The sequence below is a fragment of the Arachis ipaensis genome, chromosome B7 (assembly GCF_059453495.1).
Source record: "Arachis ipaensis isolate K30076 ecotype BB chromosome B7, ASM5945349v1, whole genome shotgun sequence".
Lineage (NCBI taxonomy): Eukaryota > Viridiplantae > Streptophyta > Magnoliopsida > Fabales > Fabaceae > Arachis > Arachis ipaensis.
Window position 1 is genome coordinate 111,135,119 of NC_142442.1, and position 23,524 is coordinate 111,158,642.

At 35.6% G+C, this 23,524-nt stretch overlaps 1 protein-coding gene and 2 pseudogenes across 1 annotated transcript; 1 reads left to right on the plus strand and 2 right to left on the minus strand.

The window, feature by feature from the left end:
- Nucleotides 1-347: 347 nt before the first annotated feature.
- On the plus strand, nt 348-1,386 carry LOC107609584 (3-ketoacyl-CoA synthase 4 pseudogene; annotated as a pseudogene).
- A 20-nt stretch (nt 1,387-1,406) lies between these two features.
- LOC107607452 (3-ketoacyl-CoA synthase 4 pseudogene) lies at nt 1,407-2,216 on the minus strand (annotated as a pseudogene).
- A 450-nt stretch (nt 2,217-2,666) lies between these two features.
- LOC107609582 (cysteine protease XCP2) lies at nt 2,667-4,314 on the minus strand. Its single transcript, XM_016311584.3, has 4 exons — nt 3,692-4,314; nt 3,349-3,584; nt 3,135-3,275; nt 2,667-3,030 (listed from the first exon to the last, which is right to left on the minus strand). Exons 1-4 carry the CDS (start codon nt 4,158-4,160, stop codon nt 2,815-2,817), a joined length of 1,062 nt encoding a protein of 353 aa, XP_016167070.1. The 5' UTR covers nt 4,161-4,314; the 3' UTR covers nt 2,667-2,814.
- Nucleotides 4,315-23,524: the final 19,210 nt, after the last annotated feature.

The window sequence follows — 23,524 nt, forward strand, 5'->3', positions numbered from 1 at the left end:
ACCATCGTCGTCTGGTCGTCCGTGCTTCTTCCTCCTTCAAGAATCGCAGCTTCTTCTTCCTCGACCTCGGCGCGTCAGTTCCTGGTATTCATATGCTCCATCGCGATCCTGCCGCCGTCCATCGGGCGCTCAGTCACCATCGTCTTCGTCTGGTCGTCGCAGATTCTTCCAACCCACCACCGTCTTCAGAGTTGTGTTCGTTGCCTGGTCTCTGTCTCCATCACAATTCTGCCCCCCTCTTCTCAGACTGCTCAGTAGAAAAACCCATCTCCATTCCAGTTTTCTTCCTTCGAGTTCAGAGAGAAGAAGCTCAACCAAGAACAAAACCTTAGACTTCAACGGTCAGTATGTACTCGAAGCCATGCATCATATCCCTCCAACTCCTTCCATGGCTGCTGCAAGAGAAGAATCTGAGAATGTTATGTTTGGTGCTTTGGATAATCTCTTTGCTAATACAAAGATTAAGCCTAAGGATATTGGTGTTCTTGTTGTGAATTGCAGTTTGTTTAACCCAACTCCTTCACTTTCTGCAATGATTGTGAACAAGTACAAGCTTAGGGGTAACATTAGAAGCTTCAATTTGGGTGGTATGGGTTGTAGTGCAGGAGTTATAGCCATTGATCTTGCTAAGGACATGCTTCAAGTTCATAGGAACACTTATGCTGTTGTTGTTAACACTGAGAACATTATTCAGAATTGGTACTTTGGGAACAAGAAATCTATGCTGATCCCAAATTGTTTGTTCCGTGTTGGTGGTTCTGCTGTTTTGTTGTCCAACAAAGGCTCTGTTAAGAGAAGAGCAAAGTACAAGCTTGTTCATGTTGTGAGGACTCATAAGGGTGCTGATGATAAAGCTTTCAGGTGTGTGTATCAAGAACACGATGATGATGGCAAAACTGGTGTTTCTCTCTCAAAGGATCTTATGGCTATTGCTGGTAGGGCTTTGAAGACTAACATCACAACTTTGGGGCCTCTTGTTCTTCCAATAAGTGAACAGCTTCTGTTCTTTGCTACTTTGGTTGAAGCTTCTGAATGCAAAAGTGAAGCCTTATATACCTGATTTCAAGCTTGCATTTGATCATTTCTGCATTCATGCTGATGGGAGAGCTGTGATTGATGAGCTTGAGAAGAATCTTCAGCTTCTGCCTATGCATGTTGAGGAAGAATGAGGAAGGGGAATAGGGTGTGGCAGATTGCATTTGGAAGTGGATTTAAGTGTAACAGGGCAGTGTGGCAGGCACTTAGGCATGTCAAGGCTTCACCCAAGTCTCCTTGGGAAGATTGCATTCATAGGTATCCAGTGCAGGTTGTTACATAGCTTTAATTTCTGCTACTCTCTCTGGTACACATAGCATAAGCCAATAATCAATCCTATTCAAGGAGATAATAGATAATATCTCAGCTGTTCAATCATCAGCACCCTTATGAGTCCTCACAACATGAACAAGCTTGTACTTTGCTCTTCTCTTAACAGAGCCTTTGTTGGACAACAAAACAGTAGAACCACCAACGCGGAACAAACAATTTGGGATCAGCATAGATTTCTTGTTCCCAAAGTACCAATTCTGAGTAATGTTCTCAGTGTTAACAACAACAGCATAAGTGTTCCTATGAACTTGAAGCATGTCCTTAGCAAGATCAATGGCTATAACTCCTGCACTACAACCCATACCACCCAAATTGAAGCTTCTAATGTTACCCCTAAGCTTGTACTTGTTCACAATCATTGCAGAAAGTGAAGGAGTTGGGTTAAATAAACTGCAATTCACAACAAGAACACCAATATCCTTAGGCTTAATCTTTGTATTAGCAAAGAGATTATCCAAAGCACCAAACATAACATTCTCAGATTCTTCTCTTGCAGCAGCCATGGAAGGAGTTGGAGGGATATGATGCATGGCTTCGAGTACATACTGACTGTCGAAGTCTAAGGTTTTGTTCTTGGTTGAGCTTCTGCTCTCTGAACTCGAAGGAAGAAAACTGGAATGGAGATGGGTTTTTCTACTGAGCAGTCTGAGAAGAGGGGGGCAGAATTGTGATGGAGACAGAGGCCAGGCAACGAACACAACTCTGAAGACGGTGGTGGGTTGGAAGAATCTGCGACGACCAGACGAAGACGATGGTGACTGAGCGCCCGACGGACGGCGGCAGGATCGCGATGGAGCAGATGAATACCAGGAACTGACGCGCCGAGGTCGAGGAAGAAGAAGCTGCGATTCTTGAAGGAGGAAGAAGCACGGATGACCAGATGACGATGGTAGTGCCTGAGAGCGACGGACGGCGGCAGTCCTTGCGGCGGTGGTGGAGAAGCTAGGGTTTAGGGAGAAGCTGTTAAGATAGGGATATTCAAAGGGTATTTTTGTCTAATTAAATAAAGGAAGGATGTTTAAGTCTTTTCATTAAAATTAAATAAAATTTATTTTTTATTTTTATTTAATTAAAAGGGTGTTTTAGTAAAAGTAGTGATATATTATATATTTAAAAAAAAATTAAATGCTAACGTGGAAAATAAATTCCATTTATCTTATTGTTATTTGTCCACATTTTAAACATATCGGTACGTATGAATTTATCATCGTACCGTAGCAATCACCAACAAAAATAAAGGATGCAATCATAATTACGATATGGAAATGGGGGAATGGATGTCCAATATTCAAGGATAATAATGGGAAAAGTATATGAAATCACTTAAGATTATTATGAGAAGTGGGTACATTGCTTAAAGGGAGAAGAACTGACATTGGACAGTGCAGAATAATGAAAGAGAGAACACAAAGAAGAGAATCAAAGTTGCAAGACATGGGAGTGTTATTATTTCTTCTTAGTGGGATAAGATGCCATCTTGTAGAGACCACAAATACCCTCAGGCTTTCCAATGTTTCTCCTCATCCTAATGTATCCTTTCTCCCCCCACTTTGGTCCCCATGAATTCTTGACTACGATATAATCCAACCCTTTTGATGTTCCGTATCCAACAGCAGCCACACCATGATCAAGTTCCGTTCCGCAGTGTCCATCGAACACACCCTTCACATACCAATCAAATTGCATTCACATTAGTTTCTTCTATAAGTTAAGAACCATAGTAATATGCTATTAAATAACTCAGCTAGTTTAATAATTGGACATACCCCACTATAGAACTGGAAATCTCTTCCTGAAGCTTCTATGGCAACACTGAGGGGCTGGTTTGCAAGTGCCTTCAGTAGGCTCTGTTCGTCGTTCTGCGGCACGTCGTGGTAGCCGGTGATGGTGACAACCTCAGATTCTTCCTGGCAGTTTGAGTATTATTTGAGTATCAATTATTTATTAATAAGTTAGTTAGTTGATTGGTTAGTTAGTTACCTTTCTCATGTCGCAAGTGCCTTCCTCCATGATGTAAGGATAGTCTTCCTCTTTGTGGAGACCACCATTTTGTACAATGAAGGAGAATGCATAGTCCATGAGACCACCATTGCAACCATTGTTATAAGTTGTGTCACAATCGATCAACTCTTGTTCAGACAAGGATGTCAAATTTCCTGTCACAATCTGGTTGATTCCTTCAACCGCGGCAACAGTGGAAAACGCCCAGCAGCTACCTGCAATTACATTCGAATGATTCATGATCACCATGTCAACATGAACATGCAATATATGAAATGCCATGCTTCAGCTTTAAGTTGAAGTACACACAACTAAACATTACCGCATGAGCCTTGATTCTTGACTTGGGTGACAGCACCTTTCTTTCTCCAATCCACTGACTTAGGCAAATCAACATCTCTGTATGCGAATTGTGAGGAGTCTCTTCTTGTTGCAGAGGAGTGATCAATCTTGAGACCAAGGTACTTGTTTCTGAATTCTTGGTGCGTCAAATCAGCAAACTCATTCAGCCCCAGCCAATAGTTGCTGAGAGCCTTGTTCCTCTCGTCAATGTGCTTCAGATTGTCCTTGAAAACCTCGAACCTAAGGAGCTTCTCCTCGATGGAGTCGTAGATCTTGCTGTGTTTCGACATCCATGACTCGAAGAGGTCAATGAGCTTGTCCATGGACCTCAAGTCCTCTGTTGAATACCCTACAATGGAGAAATCATTGCCATGTGCCAAAGGCACAAATATTAAGCATAAGGTGCAGGTCAGGATCAGTGTTTTTGACAAGGAACAATGTAAGGCCATGGCATGCAATTGAATTCAAGACAAGAGTGAAGTGAAGTGAAGGAATGGTGAAGAATGAAGAAAGGGAATGATGTATATATATATATATATGCATCGGGTGCAGTTGCTTTCAAGTAAAGTTTGTTGGGAATTGCTATATACCGATGATCGAGTTAGAAGAGTAGTAGTAGTAGTAGTAGTAGTAGTCTTTAAGGTAGGATTGGTACTTTCACTTAGCTTTACATCAAAGCATAAAATCACATGCCTTAATTATGTGGCCAATATAATCTAAGTTATTATAATGTATACGTTTCGGTGCAGTAGGAGAGCCTTCATATGTCACATATATATATGTATGAATATATATTAAATTCTGTTTACATTTTAAGTAATGTAGCAGAAATGAAGGATATTCAAATTAGTCTGAGAATGCTTTAGAGTATATAAGATTCTTGATTACAAGAGAACTTTCTATCACCATACTTTCTCATAAATAAAGGCATAAAAAAACCACTATATACTATTATACCGGGAGAGAGAGATAGTATAAAACTATAAAGTTGTATGGCCACTCATCTCTTACCAAATACAATACAATGAGAAATTTTAAGATGTTCCGAGAGTGACTTTGCTTTGATGAGTAAATTATTTTTCACATCAGCATTAAAAATATTAGTTAAAAAAAAGTAATTTCAATGATAATTTATTTGTTTGAGTGTCATTAAGTCGTTAAAAAAATATATTTTTTATATTTTTTATTTTAGTATGTTTGATAAAATTTTAATAGTAAATACTAAAAAAATCAAACAACATATTTTTTTAAAATGTATAATTTATACTTTTTTAAAAAAATTATTTTTTAGTAAAAAAAATATACTTTTAACATAATAAATAAACAAAAAATACTTTTATATTATTATATCTAAATATAATTATTATATAAAAAATATTTTTATATAAAATATCTAAATATAAAATTATTTTTATTTTTTTAAAAATTTTAAAAAAATTTACTTAAAACATTTTTTTTTTAAATTCACCCAAACAAATCTATTATAAAAATAACAGAACAAGATCATTTATTTGCTCTCAAAACGCTCAAGAAATTTTCCAGTGCAATACATACAGCCATAAAGTGTGAATGAAAAAAGAGAGGAAATAGTGGAATAGAACAATGGGCCTTTAAACCTAAGAAGTGATATTAGACTTGGCCCAGTAACTAAGTGGTACCTTAGAGACAATCAAACAACAACTCATCCGTCAAGTACCAAAAAAAAATAACTTATCCGTGGACCGTGGCTGAGGCATGCGATGTAGTGGTAAAGGAGGCAAACTAAGCCACACCAAGTTTAAATCCTAACAGTGGTGGCTAGGTTAGTGTATGTGAGTGAGTGTGTGTTTGTATGACCCCAAAAAAGAAAAAAATACAATAACTTATCCTGTTGTTGGTTTAGGCCTGATGTGTAATTATTTATGAAAAATAAGAGGCCAACAAGGTTGGTTTATACTTGTGATAGGCTTCTTTACGCAAGAGAATTTGAATTTCAGAAATAATTAACACTAACTACTTCAATTTTAAATTAAAAACTATATCTGTATGTATGTGATCAAATTTATATAGTAGTTGACCTGGGTGGGTTCTAGTATTTTGTTAGGTATATTAATAAAATCTATTTGAAGTAATAATAAACATGTTATTATATAAAATATGGATAGAGCCATAGAGGAGAGGATAATTTGATTCAATAATGGTGTAAAATTAAAGAGGGGGAGAGAGGAGAAGGAGAGAGATGATAAAAGGGAAAAGAGTGACAGGCTAAGGCTAAGGGGAAAAGGGTAGTAGGCTTATGTAAGCTACATTATATTGCGTATTTTATTGTATTGGATTCTGGTGTTGTTATCTTTTACTTGGCCCAGTTACTAAGATCTAAGCCACCTGCAACCCCTCTCATTCAAAACGCTGCTCCATTCTCTGTCTCTCTGCTACCTATACCTACCTAAAGCTAATACCTTCTCTCTCTTTCTCTCTCTTTCTCTCTCTTTCTTGTGTTCGTAGTTGTATCTTGTATACATGCGTTATGCATAGTTTTACACATACACACGTGCGCTGCTCCGTTTTTTAATTCATAGTTTCTTGTGTTCGTAGTTGTACTACCAGCTCAGCTATTCTGCTTTTATTTGCCCGTTATGAAGGGGAAACACATTTTAATAAACTCAATTTTATGGATATGAAAAGCTTGTGTGTGATATATTCAGATATGGATTCATGGGGTATAAGATCAATATGTGGAGTAACTTTTTATGAATGTCAGGTAGAGGAACTCAAACTATGCGAGTTCTTTATTTTTAAAATTTTGTTTAACAAATTGTATGGTCCGATTTGGAGTTTGAAATATTTTAATTTTCGAAAGGTAAAAATTGGACCCTCCGTGTTGTTTGTAGTTGGTAATTTTTTATGAAATAGAGTATCAAATCGTATAGTACGATTTGAGTATTTTATATTTTTTTTTAATCAACTTAACCTAATCGAAGGGTCCGAATTGATTGTGGCATATATAAAAGTGTGTGACTGCTGGAACACATCAACTCGCGTCTTCTTCTCTTTTTTCAATGGCTTCTTCTTCTGGTTTCTTGTTTCTCTGTTTCTTCCGTGCTTGGCATAAAACCAAAAAATATAGTAGTTAAGCTTATGTTCTTGTTTAAGTGATTGAAAGAAATGAGTGACAGAGTTCTATTAAAAGTGTATTATTTTGGTCAGATTTTGTTACAAACATCTGAAGGAGTAAAATTTATTTGTGAAAATTCGTTAGATGTTGTGATTCCATTCACAATCTCATTTGAAGAGCTCAAAGGTGTGATTTGTGAAAAGATTGATTCTGAAAGGGCAAGAAAAATATCCTGTATTCTATACAGATATCCCATATCGGTGTTTGGTGGATTCGTCCAGTTTCAAACCAAATATGTAACGGACAAAGCGAGCATGCAAGAGATGTTTTCAATGTATATTAAAAATCGGGCTCAAATCTCGTTCATCAAGTTGTATGTTGAGTTTTAGCAATCTGAGGCTGATCAGAATATTGTACGAGAAGATTACAATAGTGACAGTGAAGAAGAATTCGAAAGCAACTACGAAGTTGTTGGTCCAGATGGAGATGAAGATCAAGGTGACAGAACTATGGCTCCGGATGTGTCAGATATGGCAAATGCACTCGCAAATGAAGTGCCGTTTGAAGAGCCATCATTCATGCGAGTTTTGGATTTGGAAGCTATGCATGTTCCGGAGTTTCCGGAATATATTTGTGCATGTACGTAAACTTCCGTATTTATAAAAAAGATTAAAATTTTGTAATAATTTATTTTGATAGATGGACCAAATAACTAAGTGAAGTGCGAAAATATACTCAAATTAGTATTTGTTTTTGTGTAGCTGTTTATTTATTTAAGTTTAAGATAGTAATTTTTTTAGTTAGTTATTGATTTAGTTAAATATAAATTAGTATTTATTCGTAAATTAGTTAAATATAAATTAGTAAAGTTTGGATTTATATCATAATTGATGCAGTAAATATTGATTTACCTTTAGTTTTGGTGTTTAAATATTTGTGTATTAAGTATTTTTGTATGGCTGCCGTTGCGGCAGAAATTTCTATTGTCGCAGATGGTGAATTTGCCGTTGGGATGGAATTCAGTTTCAAGGAAGCTATTATTAAGGCGATAAAAGAGTATACCATACGAAGAAGCGTAGACTACCGGGTGTATGAGTCTGAGCCATTGACATTTTTTGCCAAGTGTACACAGTATGGGTCAGGGTATGATTGGCTTATCAGGGTTAGCATGATCAGCAGGAGGTACTGTTGGGTTATAAGGAGGTATAATGGTAGTCACACCTGTACCAGAGCCACCATTTCTCAGGATCATTCGAAGCTGGATTCGACCACAATTGCAGAAGCAATAAAGTCGTTGGTTGAGGCTAACCCCGCCTTAAAGGTAAAATTGGTTATAGCAGATTTGCAATTGAAGTTCAACTACACCGTTAGTTATTGGAAAGCATGGTTAGCTAAGTAAAAGACAATAGAAAAATTATTTGGAGGTTGGGAAGTATCGTACGAAGCGTTGCCTATATGGTTTGAGGTCATGTGTCATAAGGAGCCATCAGCTGTTGTCCATTCTGAGACTATGCCTGCAGACTGTTAGGTACCAGACAAATGACACAGCAAAATATAGAGATGAAAAATTAGAAATTTATATAAAATATGGAAACAATTGAATAATTTTCTTTGAGAATTACAACTTCTCTCTATCACAAGGAGATTACAATAACACTCTCTCTTGACAAAAGGAGAACACACTTCTCTCTATATATATAGAAGAAAACTACTCAAAGAAATATTATGTTATTCTCTTTGGATGACTTGATTGAAATGAATTAAAGAAAAACTCAATTTATAGGTGAGTCTCTTCAATATGAACCATCCGTCAATTAGAGGTATATAATTCTTCTCTTTTTCAACCACTAAAATTCTAAGGTTATAAACTAAGATTGTTTATTACCTCTCATTTTATTTAGTTATTATTTATTTATATATTTTCTAAAATTAGCTTTACTAATTTTACAATCTCCCACTTAAAGCTATTTTTTGATAAATTTTCAAAATTTATGTTGTTCATGTATTCCATAGGCCGTATGAGGATCTACACCATTCAAACTTTTCTATGTTGATTAGTTTTGTCATGGCATCTGCTAGGTTATCTTTAGTGTGAATCTTCTGCATATCAATACTTCCTTCTTCTACTACTTCCCAAACAAAGTGATATTTTACTCCAATGTGTTTTGTTCTTGAATGAAAGGCAGGATTCCTTGCAATGTGCAAGGCACTCTGACTGTCACAATACACAGAAATCTTCTGTTGTTTGTGCCCGAGTTCTTCTATCAACCTTTGAATCCAAATAGCTTCCTTGCATGCTTGTGTAGCTGCCATATATTCAGCTTCTGTAGTAGATAAAGCTACAACAGTCTGTAATTTAGATAGCCAGCTCACAGCTCCTCCTGCAAGTGTAAACACATAGCCTGTAGTAGATTTTCGTTTATCAAGATCACCTGCAAAGTCTGAGTCGACATATTCATTGACAATGAATTCTGATCCTCCAAAACATAATGCAACATTTGAGGTTCCTTTGATGTATCTCAAGATTCTCTTAACAACATTCCAATGCTCTTTACCCAGATCTACCATAAATCGACTTACCACCGTAACTGCTTGAGCAATATCTGGCCTTGTACAGATCATGGCATACATAAGACTTCCCACCGCTGATGCATACGATACTCGAGACATTTCCATCCTCTCTGCTTCACTACTAGGGCACATACTTGAGGATAATTTGAAATTCATAGGAAGTGGGGTTGAAATTGGCTTACATTCTTGCATATTGAAGCGTTGCAAGATTTTCTTCAAATAATTCTTTTGCGATAGCCAAATCTTCCTATCTTTTTTGTCTCGGTGAATTTGCATCCCTAAAATCTTGTTTGCTGGTCCAAAGTCTTTCATATCAAACTCCCTAACTAACTGTGCCTTTAATTCTTGGATTTGATCTTTGTTGGGACCTACCACCAACATGTCATCCACATACAACAGTAGAATGATGAAATCATTATCACCAGACCTCTTGTAATAAGTACAATGATCTGAACTAAGTCTGTTGTATCCAAGGCTAATAATGAAAGAATCAAATCTCTTGTACCAACACCTTGGCGCCTGCTTTAGACCGTACAGAGATTTAGTTAACCTGTAAACCAAGTTTTCTTTTCCTTGTTCTTCAAAACCTTCTGGTTGGAGCATATATATCTCTTCTTCAAGTTCTCCATGAAGAAAAGCAGTCTTTACATCTAATTGCTCTAGATGTAAATCAAATGCAGCACACATAGCCAAAACTATTCTAATAGTAGTTAGTCTCACCACCGGAGAAAATATTTCATTGAAGTCAATACCTTCTTTCTGAGCATATCCCTTGACAACCAATCTTGCATGATATCGTTCCACCTGATCATTACTATCTCGTTTGATCTTGTAAACCCATTTGTTACCAATGGCTTTCCGACCTGCTGGAAGTTCAACAAGTTTCCAGGTATGGTTCCTATGTAATGCCTCAATTTCTTCTTGCATTGCTGTCATCCACATAGAAGCGTCTGGATTGCGCATAGCCTCCATAAAAGTTGTTGGCTCTCCATCTTCTGTCAAAAGACAATATGCATCATGGTTTGTCAAAACATAATTTGAGTGCCATGATGGTGTTCTTCTTTGTCGAGTAGATCGACGAACTTCTATGTCATTAGCCTCTGCTTCTTGTTCTTCGTGCTGTGGTTCTGCTTCAGAAAGATCATCTTCTCTGCATTTTTCATCTATTTGAACAGTGGTTATCTCTTTAACAGTGCTGTCATTTTCTTGTTCTTTTTGCAATTCATCTTCTGCAAATATCACATCTCTACTGACAACTACCTTGCGGGCAGTGGGATCCCACAGGCGATACCCCTTAACACCGTCAGCATAACCCAAGAATATACATTTTCTAGACTTTGGGTCTAGCTTTGTTCTTTCTTGGGAATTGTACATCACGTACACAGGACAACCAAATATATGTAAAGAAGAATAATTAGGTGGCTTACCTTGCCACATCTCCATTGGTGTCTTTAACCCAATTGCAGTTGATGGTGACCGATTTATCACATAACAGGCGGTTTTAACAACTTCTGCCCAAAAAGACTTGGCTAAACCTGCAGTTTGCAACATAGCTCGTGCTCTTTCTAGGAGAGTCCTATTCATTCGCTCTGCTACACCATTTTGCTGAGGCGTATATGCAACTGTGAATTGTCGTTGAATACCTACTTGCTTGCAAAATGTTAGAAAATCACCATCAACATATTCTCCTCCATTATCTGTCCTTAAACACTTGATCTTCTTTCCAGATTCAAGTTCTAACTTTGCTTTGAACTCTTTGAACATCGCAAACACATCTGACTTTTTCTTGATCGGGTACACCCATAGCCTCCTAGAGTAATCATCAATAAATGATACAAGATATTTTTCTCCTCCTAGGGACATCTCCGGCGATTCCCACATATCAGAATGAATCAACTCCAATATGTGCTTGCTCCGAGCAGTTGATCTACCAAACGTCAATCTACGTTGTTTGCTTGTAACGCAGTGCTTACAAAACGGTAAGTTTACCGATTTGAGCCCGGGAATGAGATTACGATCTACAAGAATCTTCAAGCCTCGTTCTGACATGTGGCCCAGTTTGTAATGCCATATCATCGTCATTTCTTCTTGGCTTGATGAAGCAACTGATGCCTCTGCCTCTTACAAAGTATCTCCCACAAGCATGTATAGATTTGTTGCAATCTTTTCTGCTTTTATTACCACAAGAGCTCCTTTAACAACTTTCAAGATCCCACCTTCAATATGGGTCTTGCATCCAAGTTCATCCAATTGCCCAATCGACAACAAATTCTTCTTCAAGCCTTTCACGTGTCTTACCCCTTGAAGTGAACGAATAGAACCGTCAAACATTTTTATTTTGACAGTACCCATTCCAACAATTTCTAAGGCATGATCGTTTTCCATAAACACCGATCCTTCCGAGACAGGTTCATATGTACAAAACCAATCACGATGAGGAGTCATGTGCCATGTTGCTCCTGAATCAACAATCCAAACATCAGTGAGCTGCTTGCTGCCTTTAGAACCAATTGTTGCTTCGCCATACAAGATTTCTCCATCATCAGAGGTGCTCGCAACACATCCTTGAGAACTTGATCCTTCTGAAACCTTCTCTATACTCTTCTTATTCCAACAATCTTTCTTGAAGTGCCCTCTCTTACCACAATTGTAGCATTTGACCTGCTTCTTACTTTGTGACTTTGGTCTACTTTGACTCCCACTGAAACCACGCTCCATTGATCTCCCTCTTGTCATCAACAATGCCTCTGCTTGTTTTGAGCTTTCTAATCTATCTTCCTTATTCTTGCGCCTAGATTCTTTTTCAAGAACCGCAGCAGCCATGTCATCAAAAGAAAGATAATCAGTCAAAATATTATTAGTTAAGTTAATGATAAGCTGATCATATGAATCTGGTAGACTTTGAAGTAAGAGCTCTGCACGTTCGTTTTCCGCTATGGTATATTCCAACGATGAGAGTTGGGAAAATAGCGTATTTAGATTGTTGATGTGATCCGTTGCCGATGTGGATTCACTCATTCGAAGAGTATAAAGTCTTCTCTTCAAGAATATCTTGTTGTGAAGTGACTTGACTTCATATAATTTGGTGAGAGCATCCCAAATTTTCTTTGCTGTCTTTTTCTCTGGTACACTTGATAAAACTGAATCAGCTAGTGCCAAGTGTAAGTTTGCAACAGCATTGTTGTCCATCTCCTTCCATTTTTCATCTGTAATTCCAGTGGGTCTACCTTCAATTGCTGTCACGCAATTGTCTTTTCTCATAATGGCTTTTATCTTCAATTTCCATATGGAAAAATTACTCCCACTGAATTTTGGAATTTCATACTTTGCTGCCATTTTTTTTTGGACGGTAACTCGCAGCAAAAAAAATATATTAATCAGCAACCTTTGGCTCTGATACCACTGTTAGGTACCAGACAAATGACACAGCAAAATATAGAGATGAAAAATTAGAAATTTGTATAAAATATGGAAACAATTGAATAACTTTCTTTGAGAATTACAACTTCTCTCTATCACAAGGAGATTACAATAACACTCTCTCTTGACAAAAGGAGAACACACTTCTCTCTATATATATAGAAGAAAACTACTCAAAGAAATATTATGTTATTCTCTTTGGATGACTTGATTGAAATGAATTAAAGAAAAACTCAATTTATAGGTGAGTCTCCTCAATATGAACCATCCGTCAATTAGAGGTATATAATTCTTCTCTTTTTCAACCACTAAAATTCTAAGGTTATAAACTAAAATTGTTTATTACCTCTCATTTTATTTAGTTATTATTTATTTATATATTTTCTAAAATTAGCTTTACTAATTTTACACAGACTGGGGCGATGACTTGGTGACTGATATTCGGGTATCGCATCGAGTCTTTTGGAGTTATTACCCTTACATTAGAGTATTCAGACATTGTAAGCCAGTTGTCCAGGTGGATGGAACTCACTTGTACGAAAAGTACAAGGGTTGTCTACTAGTGGCAGTTTCACAAGATGGCAACAACAATATCGTCCCAATTGTGTTTGCTATTGTGGAGGGAGAGACTTCTGATGCGTGACACTTTTTCCTTAGTAACCTGCGTCAACATGTTGTCACTCGGGATGGTGTGGGACTAATAACCGACCGGCACGAATCCATAAATGCAACTGTGGAACGCAGTAACAGGGCTTGGTCACCTCCTAGAGCTTTTCATATGATTTGCATCAAGCGTCACAACACATTCACCAATCGGAAGGTGAAACGTATGTGTGTCTGGGTGCCACCTTTCGATTAGAGCATTCACCAGTACTTTCTAACATTAGACAACTCCAATCTGAGATGCATGATAAAAATCAGTAAATCGTAAATGCTCATCCACCATATCATTGTACCGATCCAGAGGGATTAGGTGATCACATGCCAATATTCTTAATTTCTACAAAAACATAACAAATTATTAGTCAACTCATTAACAATTACTAACTTACTACTAAAAGATAATAATTTTTTAACTACAGCAACTAAAATATTAAACTCATCCTAAACTTTTTCTTAATTACAAAATTAAGTAATTACCATGTACTAACATACCAATTTAGTAACTCTCATGGTTACAAAATTTACACAACTAAATCAACAATACACATGTTACTTGAAACCACACAACTATTATAAATTATTTTACTAAATCCAACTAAAACAAATAATTCTAACTTCTAAAATTAATTATTAATCCTTAAAATTATTCATAACTAACTATTAATAACAATAACTAATACATATATTCCTAATCAAAATTCCCAACAATATTACAACATCTAGAGATGTTGTTTATTTATTTGCGGTACAAAATATTTTTATGATATCTAAAATTATAATTTGTAATATTAATTATTTATTTACTATTATTTAAACATATATTCCTAAATTTTAAAAAATACTAATAATCATTCTCATTATATTCCTAAATTCATTTTCTAATAACAATAATAATTAACTTCCTAATACTGATAATTATAATTAAAAAACATTAAAATAATCTCAAAATAAACTTACGTACTTTTAAAAATAATACTAATCATTCAGTTTTAATTCCTAAATTCAATTTCTCACAACAACAATAATATTTAATTTCCTAACAATTATAATTAAAAATTTTAAAAGGATTTCAAAAAAAATAACGTTGTTTTAAAAATAATAATAATAATTCTGTTTACATTTTAAAATTCATTTTCTAACAACAATATTAATAATTCACTTCCTAAGAATAATAATTATAATAAAAAATATTAAAAATTTTCAAAAAAAATTACGTTATACAAAATAATAACCATCGTTCTGTTTACATTTTTTGAAATTCAATGTCTAACAACAATAATAATAATTAACTTCCTAACAATAATAATTTTTATTAAAAAATAGTAAAAAATTTCAGAAAAAACTTACAAATGTTGAAAAATAGTAATAATCATTCTATTTATAGTCCTAAATTCAATTTCTAACAACAATAACAACAATTAAATTTCTAACAATAATAATTATAATTATAAAAATTAAAAAAATTTTAAAAAAACTTACATAATCAAAGTGACTAAGATAATGTATAATATAAAATTCGGGGCGATCAACATCTCTAACTTTGTGTTTCTTTGGCATTTTTATTTTTCTTCCACCATGCACAGCCACTGGCAGTGGAAAAATGAAGAAGAAGAAGGGTGGTATGAAGTTGAGAGTGAGTGTTGAAAGTGATAACTCGGATGGTGAGTGTGGGTCTTGCATGGTCTATGTTAGTATTCAGCACAGTAGCCTCTGCGCGACACGTGTCCAGGCATCCACAAAACGGACCGTGCGTTTTGGTTAACGCAACTCGGACCGTCCGTTTATTGAGAGAGATATCGCATGGTCCGAGTTCTGTTTGACTGACACCACACCAATGTGAAGCACCACTATTTTCCATATCCGAGTCTAATACCAGCTTTGCTTCCATATTCAAATTAAAAAACGCATTTTAATATCGGGTGTATGCACGGATTTTTAAAATGGGTAATTTTTTGGTATTTTCTAAAATATAGGATAATAATTTTTAAAAAATTAAAAAAGAGGAGACAAATTTTTTTTTTTACAAAAATAAAAAGGTCATTTTTAAGGGTGATTTGTGTTTTTTTTTTAAATTAAAAAAAGTAATCACTAGAGGTGACTAGCGTTTTTTTTTTATTTAAAAAAAATGTAATCGCTAGAGGCAATTTATGTTTTTTCAAGAAATAAGTGGAAAATAAAAAAGTGTAATTATTGCTATTAGTATTTGTGTTTTCTTGGAAAGAAATTAAAACATTACAATCATTGCATACAATTTGTATTTTTTTTAAAATAAAAATAAAAATAATTTTCGGAGGCAATTTTCACTTTCGATATTAGATTATTTCATTTTTTTCTGTCATATTGGGGTTAATTATCAATCTTAGTATCATTAGAAAAATAAGAATTAAGTACTTTTTCGTTTTTAAAGTTTTGAGTAAACATCAAAATCATCTTTAAGATATTTTTACTTTTAGAATTGTCTTTAAGATAGTTGGAGTGAGGAAGGTGAGGAGAGAGGTGACGATGAAAGGTATTTTGGTTCAAAAATTAGATAAAGGATTATTTTAATACAAAATTCAACGTTAAGAATGATTTCGATCATAAAATAACTTGATGAACGATTTTGATTTTCATCCAATACCTTAAAGATAAAATAGTACTTAACTCAAAAATAACTACTGGTTATAAAATGATATTTCTTGTTTTTCAATAACATTTTTTCGCATTCTTTTATTCCACTAATATATGATAATTAGTTAATTTTAAGAGATTATATTGACAACATTAATTTTAAACAAATAAAATTTATTTTTGTCTTTATATTGTTGCTTACAATACAATTCATAATAATAATAATAATAATAATAATAAATAATATAGTCTATAATTAGATGACCATTTATATTTTATTAGGGTTGAATACTTTTCGTCCTTAAGATTTAGGATGAAAATTAAAATTGTTCTTAACCCTTTTTTTTGTTCAAAATGATTCTCAACCTTAAATTTAGTATTAAAAACATCCTTTCAAATATAATAATTTTTTAAATGACACAAATATCCTTTCTCTATTATCATCACCACCATCCCACCCACTACCCCCAATCCCTCTCACTTGAAACAAAAACAAAAGAAAGAAAAAGAACAAAAGCACACACATTCTCAACCTTAAATTTAGTATTAAAAATATCATTTCAAACATAATAACTTTTTAAATGACACAAATACTCCTTTTCTATTATCATCACCACCATCTCCTCCACTACCCTCCAACCCCTCTCACTTGAAACAAAAACAAAAAAAAAAGAAAAAGAACAAAAGCGCACACAGGAAACAAAAGAAAAACAAAAGAAAGAGAAAAAAGAAAAGGAAAGGAAGAAGAGGAAGGTGATAGCGAGGAAGAGTGTGGTCGCTGCCATCGCGTCGTGACTGAGATAGGGGCTGCTCTTGTTGACGTTGAGCTCTATCATCGTCGTCGAGCTTCTAGTGGTGAGGGAATCCGCTCTTCTCCCTCTCTCTTTGTGATCTGTTCAACTGTTCTTCTCTTCAGCCACAACTGTGACAGCGATGGCGCCAGTGACTTTCTACGTCGTTGCTTCTTTCTTTTCTTTCCTCTTCTTCTATTTTTCTTCCTTCTGATCCCTATAGCCTTTGTTTCTTACCCTCTCTTTTCTCTATCTCTACTTCTCTCTTAGCCGAACTCACGCTTTCTCCTTCAATCGCGATAGCGACGGACGCGGTAACACCACCACTCCCCACTGTCGCTTCCCTCTTCTCTCTTTCTTTTTTTTTCGTTCTTTTTCTGAGTTTTCTTCTTTTGTCTCTGTTTCTCTTGCTTCCTTTGTGTATTTTGTGTGTGTTGGGTGTGAATTTAAGAAATTAGGGTTATGGCAATGTAGGTGTGTGGTAAAAATAATGAGATAAGAAGTGTGACAATAAGTGCATGGTAGAGGGTGGTGGTGCAAACAGATGGAGTGAGTAGGGTGAATGAAAGAGGTGATGATGAAGGATTTTTTTTTTTTTGAAAATTAGAAAAATAATTATTTTAAAACAAAATTCAACGTTAGGAATGATTTTGAACACACAAAAAAAAAATCTTATAAATGATTTTGATTTTCACCCCAAACCTTAAAGACAAAAAAAATAGTTAATCCTGTCTTATTATTTTGAGATTATGCAACTTCTGTTGATAATTTTTTTTTAAATATTAATATAAATTAATTTAGTGACAATTTTATTTAAAATTCATAGAATTTTAAATACTCATAGAATTATATACAATAAAAAGAATCAATCATTATTATTATTGTCACCTCTCGTCTCCGTCATCATAACTTCTATATGCTCTCTACTATTTTTATTGTGCTACTATATTTTATGATTATTCTTCTTTTCTTCTCTTACATTCTTCTAAGAAAACATGATACCTTTTTCTTGTTCCATTTCTCTCTAATATAATTTTTTAATAAAATTCTTTGCCAATCCTATCTTTTTTATTTTAGACAACTGGCATCTTAATGATTGAAAAATGACTGTTCTTTTCTTATCTTTTCTTTTCATTAGACGCATAAACTAGGGGCAGAACTAGATTAATTTTGAGGAGGACCAAAAAATTTTACAGTTAATAAAAAATAAAATAAAAATTTTAAGAGGGGACTAAACTAAAATTTATGCATAATTTGTAAAACAAATTATGGTTGGGGGAGGCCATTGTTCCCTTTATGATGTGTGAGGCTCTGCCTCTGGTATAAACTCTTTTGTGAGAATTTTCAGCAAAAGATTACAAAAAATACTTACACCGTAAGACCTAGCCTTTATCAATCTTACGTAGATGATAATCATTTGATTGGGTCTATTTAGTTCCTATATAATAATAAAAATAATGTCCTAATAAAATGATTAGCATCTCTCTGTAACATCATTTTAATGATAGTTTAGGCGATAAAATAGGCTCAATCAAATTATTATTATCCATGTAGAACAGGTAAATATCATATCATACAAGCTAATGTCAAAAGTAAGCATTTTCTGCCACTTTTTACTAGAGATTCTCATAGAAGAGTTCGTGTCTAATAAAAAGAAAGAGAAAAGGATAACTAGGTTTCTGACTTTTTTCCACGGACATTTTCGTCTTCGAAGAATGGAAAATACATTCATGTCCCTGACCCCTCCAAAATGTGGACAAATTTACCCCTCCGTTAAAGTCACTCTGTTAGACCCAACGGAAAAAGCTGACGCGGCTCCCGTGGCGCTGACCTGGCCTTACGGGATGACACATATACTATAGCTTCTGAAAAGAGGACGTATTAGTCTCCCAAACTCCAAAACGACGCCATTTCTCTCCACCCCCAATCTTTCAAATTCTTGAGCCCTAATCCTTTGAAAGGACAGATAGGGTGAAGTGGGTGAATAAAGAAAGGGAGCATTTCATCCCATGGCATCCGATGGAGTATCATGGACATTATTGTAAAAATCGAACCGAACCGGCCAGTTCGACCAGAAAATCAGTGAACCAGATCCTAATTCAGTTTGGTTTATTTCTTGGACCGTTTAAGGAAGAAAACTGGTGTGAACCAGTAAGAACCGAATCAAACTAGTCAAAACTGATGAGAACCGGTACAAACCGGTCTAACTGAACCGATCTGCTTGAAATTTTTTTTAAAATGTCTCTACCAGGTCTCGAACGAAGAACCTCTGAGCAAAAGCAACCTCTACTTGCCACTCGGACATTGCTCTTCTTATTACTATATGTGACAAATATTAATTATATAGTATACATAAATATCTAATTTAATTTAATTTTTATTTTTTCTATTTTTCAAATTAATTATATTTTAATTATATACTATTATTAATATAAATATAAATTTCACTAAAAATTTATTAATTTACTTGATCTATTTCAATGTTAGTATTGTGATTAAGGTTATTTGTTTTGATATTAGTGTTAAAATCTACTAATATTATAGTTAGATGATAGGCCTTATGAATTAATTATTTTTTATTGTGTCAAATTAAGATACTATTGTAGTATTACCAAGGTTCTGAAAACCGAACCGGTCATCGAACTGTTCTAATGACTGGTTCACTGGTTTATTGGTCTAACCAGTTCAACCGTGGTTCAACCGAAATAACCATTTTATAATAAAATAATAAATAAAATATAAATAAACACATCAAGATTAACAAAAATCAACTATATTTAACTAAGATTAACAAAATTTTCAAACATAATTTTAACAAGATAAATTAACAGAATTTTTAAACCAATTTTAACAAGTTAAGCACAATGATTAATAGAAAAAAAAGGCTAGCACTGTTAACTCTCCAATTGCTTAATAACTTCCTTTCCTTCCCAACACCTTCAAAGTAATCTCTAACTCATTCCACAATAAGTTATATCAATTAGAAATTATCAAACCACATTCATTTTGTATGCAAAAACAGTTTTAACATGAAAAACTTCAATGCAAGAATGCAAGAATGCAAGTCGATGTGCAGGTCCTCATACAGCAAATCAATACAAACATTCAAGAAAAAGAAAGACAACACAGCAACAACACAATAAAGAATCAAAGGAACATTTAAAACACAGCAACAACACAACGCCTATAGGAACATTTAAAACAAAGCAACAAAGAAAGAAATATCTAAGAATCAGCATTGCTGAGAACAATAACTTGAACATGTATGCTCAAAGAATCAAAGGCTAAGCTTCACTGGGAAAGTGAAGAACACCTAAACGAAGGAAACTTCAATCACAGCTTAAACCAAAATTCACAATCCCTTTAAATTGAAGCAGCAATAAACTTGAGAACTAAAGCAAGGTTAACAAGGTTAAGCAGTGAACTAAATCAGTGTAATTTTAACAAAGATTAACTGAACTAAATCAACTAATTATTCAATGATTCAATCCAAAACAAGAAAACAGTATAATAAAGCAAAGGAGCAGAGCTAATGATTCAAATTTCAATCTGAGTAGCACTAACAGAGTCCAAAAACAAAAAAATCAATGTTCTAGCAGAATCTAAAAAAAAATCATTGAATCAATGTTCTGAGCAAAGATAAAAAAACAGAGAACGAAATTTTTTTAAAAAATGAAGCCATTGCCTTCGTGAGCTCGAGGAAGACGCACCAATTGTTGAATGAGGAAGAAGCGTGGAGGCGCAGACTACTGGACGAAGACACACTGGTGTTTGAGCGCAACGGACAGCGGCGTTGAGTGAGACCCTTGCAGTGGTGGTGGACTAACCTGGGGTTTGTGTTTTGGGGGTGGAGGGCTGTATACCTGTATCTAAATGAAGAGGAGGAGGAGAAGTGAGGAACCTGCGCGACGGAGGCTTCCACGTTCGCACGGTGGCTGTGCGATGGAAGGGAAGGAAGGTTGCGATGGCTGCGGCACGATGGAGAGGAAGTGAGGGAGCATGCGGTGGCTGTTTGAAGTTCCGACGGCGGCGGTAGCAGGCGGTGGCTGGACGGACGACAAAGAGCTCGATGAGAGGAGCCCTAGACTGAGTGTGAGAGAGACACTGAGGCAGAGGCACGTTCTGGATCTGGGATTTGATTCTGGAGTCTGGACGATGGAGTTTGGGCAGGGCTAGTTAGTCTGCAGCATAATGAAACGACAGTGTTCTGTTCCTTATTCACAAACCGGCCGGGTCACGGTTCGATTCGACCAACCGGTTCTCGGTCGGTTCGACGGTTCAGTTGCAGTTTTTGAAATTGACAGTTTTAGCATTTGTTCAAGTCATTTTTTGCAGCGGTTCACGGTTTAACCGGTTTGACCGATCGGTCTGAATCGGTTTTCAGAACATTGAGTATTACTGATAAATTTTATGGTTTTTTTATATTAGTTATTTTTAGAAGTTGAGACTTGATTCTTTATAAAATGTTAGTGAAAATATGTATATTTCAAATTTTAATTTTAAGTTTTTAACTATTTTATATTTTATATTTACGTGAGACCGATTTTATCGGTTCGACGAGTGATTTATTGGTTGAACCAATAAATCAGTGAACCAGTAGCTTGACCAGTTCGATCATCGGTTCAGTTCTAACAACTATGATCATGTAGCTCGAGAAGAAGTGGAGGTGGAGGAAGACAAGACCAGTTCGCTGAAGGCTTGGTTCTTAACGGGAAGGATAGCAAAGATGGCATCTCACCAAAGTGCTTCTGTGGAGAAAATGCAATCCTATTCATGTCGAAGACGAGAAGCAATCCTAACAAATTATTTCTGGGATGTCCGTTCTATAAGGTATGTGAAGCAAGTCTGTGGAACTCTGTTTCTATTAGGGTTTATCCCTAAAACCAGATTTTTTTCTGAGTTCTGTGGACTGATTTTGTGTAGGTAAAACAACCCTATTGCAAGTTCCTTTTGTGGTTGGATGAGCACATTCCAAGACTTGAGATGACTGATACAAGGTATCTGGGAGAGAAGAAAATTGGTGATGTCGAAGAACATCACTGGAAGCAAGACATGAAAAATAGGATAAGATTTTTGGAGAAGAGGATAATAGCTTTAGAGATAAAAAAAAAAAAAAACCAACAGGGTGGTGTATATGTGTAATTTTAATTGTCCTGATTGTTGCTGTTTTAAGTTGTAAGAATTGATCATTGGTTGAAAATGATAAATGTGATAATTTCTTGCTTTGTGGCTCACCTCAAACCTTTTCCGTTCGTTGTCACCAACCCATTCAGCTGTCCACTTAGTGCTAATGTTGATTAACTTCTCCATCCTCTTTTGCTGGACTGGTGCTAGCTTACCAAAGTGGTTGTTCAGTACTCGCTTGTGATTCACCATCCTCCTCATCAGGTAACACCTGATTTCTTTACACATGGTGAGGATAGGCTTGCATTGGTAATTCGCTATCTTAGCATTAAATACCTCACACATATCATTTAAGGTTATCAACCTTTGGCCCATGCGAGAAGTAAGCCTTAACCCATGTCTCTAGCTCAAACTTGCTGAGGTATTCCCAAGCACCTTGGTTTACTGCCTTCAGCTTTTTCATGCACTCCTTGAATTCTGTGACAGTAGTGCATCTAGCACACTCCCATACAACCTTTCTGATGTATAAGTTCTTGAACCAATTTATGAAATTTTTCCACATGTGCATGACGCAATTGCGTAGCTTTGCATGTGGCATGACCTCCTTTAGCACAGGGAGTAAACCCTGCATTGAACGGGGGCAAGAAATAGTTTCGTGAAGGAATGATAATGCAAGTGAAGGTTATAATGCAAGTCAAGGATTACATCTTACCTTCTGTTGGTCCGATATGAAGTTCCAGTCATGGTTTGCATCGTCTCCTATGTCTCCCTGAAGATTTGTTAGGAACCATTTCCAGGCATCCTTGGTCTCAGCCCTAACAACCCCATATGTAACAACATAAAACTAGTTGTTTGAATCTTGTACAACTGCTGCTAGAAGCTAACCCATGTAATAGGTTTTGAGAAAACAACCATCCAAGTGCAACAAAGGCCTGCACCCATCTTTGAACCCTTGCTTACAAGCATCTAGGCATATGTATAGTTTATCAAATACAGGGGGAGCCTCTGGAATTGGCTCGAGCTCCAACCTGGCCGTTGAACCTGGATTGCTACTCAGAATTTTCTCACAGTAGTCCCTGGTACTTTTGTATTGTTCCTTTTCGTTGCCCATGATCTTTTTCCTGGCCTCTACTACTGCTTTGTACACCATCTTAGGATGGGAACATAGTGAAAACTTCTCCCTTAGGAATTCAGTTGCCTCCTTTGTGTTCATGTGTGGTTGGGTAGCCATCCACTTTTCAATTTCCTTGATAATCCAATGCTAATCAGCTGCATTACTCCCTAAATCCCTTGCACAAGTATGTTCATGCTAGTACGTCTTAACTTGATAACACTGCAGGGTTTTGTTGTATGACAAATAAACCAAGAACGGATACTCCTCATCCTTGCAACCCACTATGACCCTCTCCCTATCATTTTTGATCCACTTCAGCTCCCTCCCCTCAGTAATGAATGAATCCTTTACCCCCTCCTTAAACCTTTCAACAGTGGCAAACTTCGTTCCTAACTCAAATCTACCCTCACTATGAGCATAATCATC

What these genes read in the sequence shown, in the direction of transcription:
- LOC107609582 (XM_016311584.3), bottom strand. Translation starts at nt 4,160, where the DNA reads ATGGCCTTACATTGTTCCTTGTCAAAAACACTGATCCTGACCTGCACC. An exon ending in CAAGAATCAAGGCTCATGCG is followed by an intron (nt 3,585 to 3,691) that starts GTAATGTTTAGT and finishes ATGTAATTGCAG; the next exon opens with GTAGCTGCTGGGCGTTTTCC. An exon ending in GCACTTGCGACATGAGAAAG is followed by an intron (nt 3,276 to 3,348) that starts GTAACTAACTAA and finishes TCAAACTGCCAG; the next exon opens with GAAGAATCTGAGGTTGTCAC.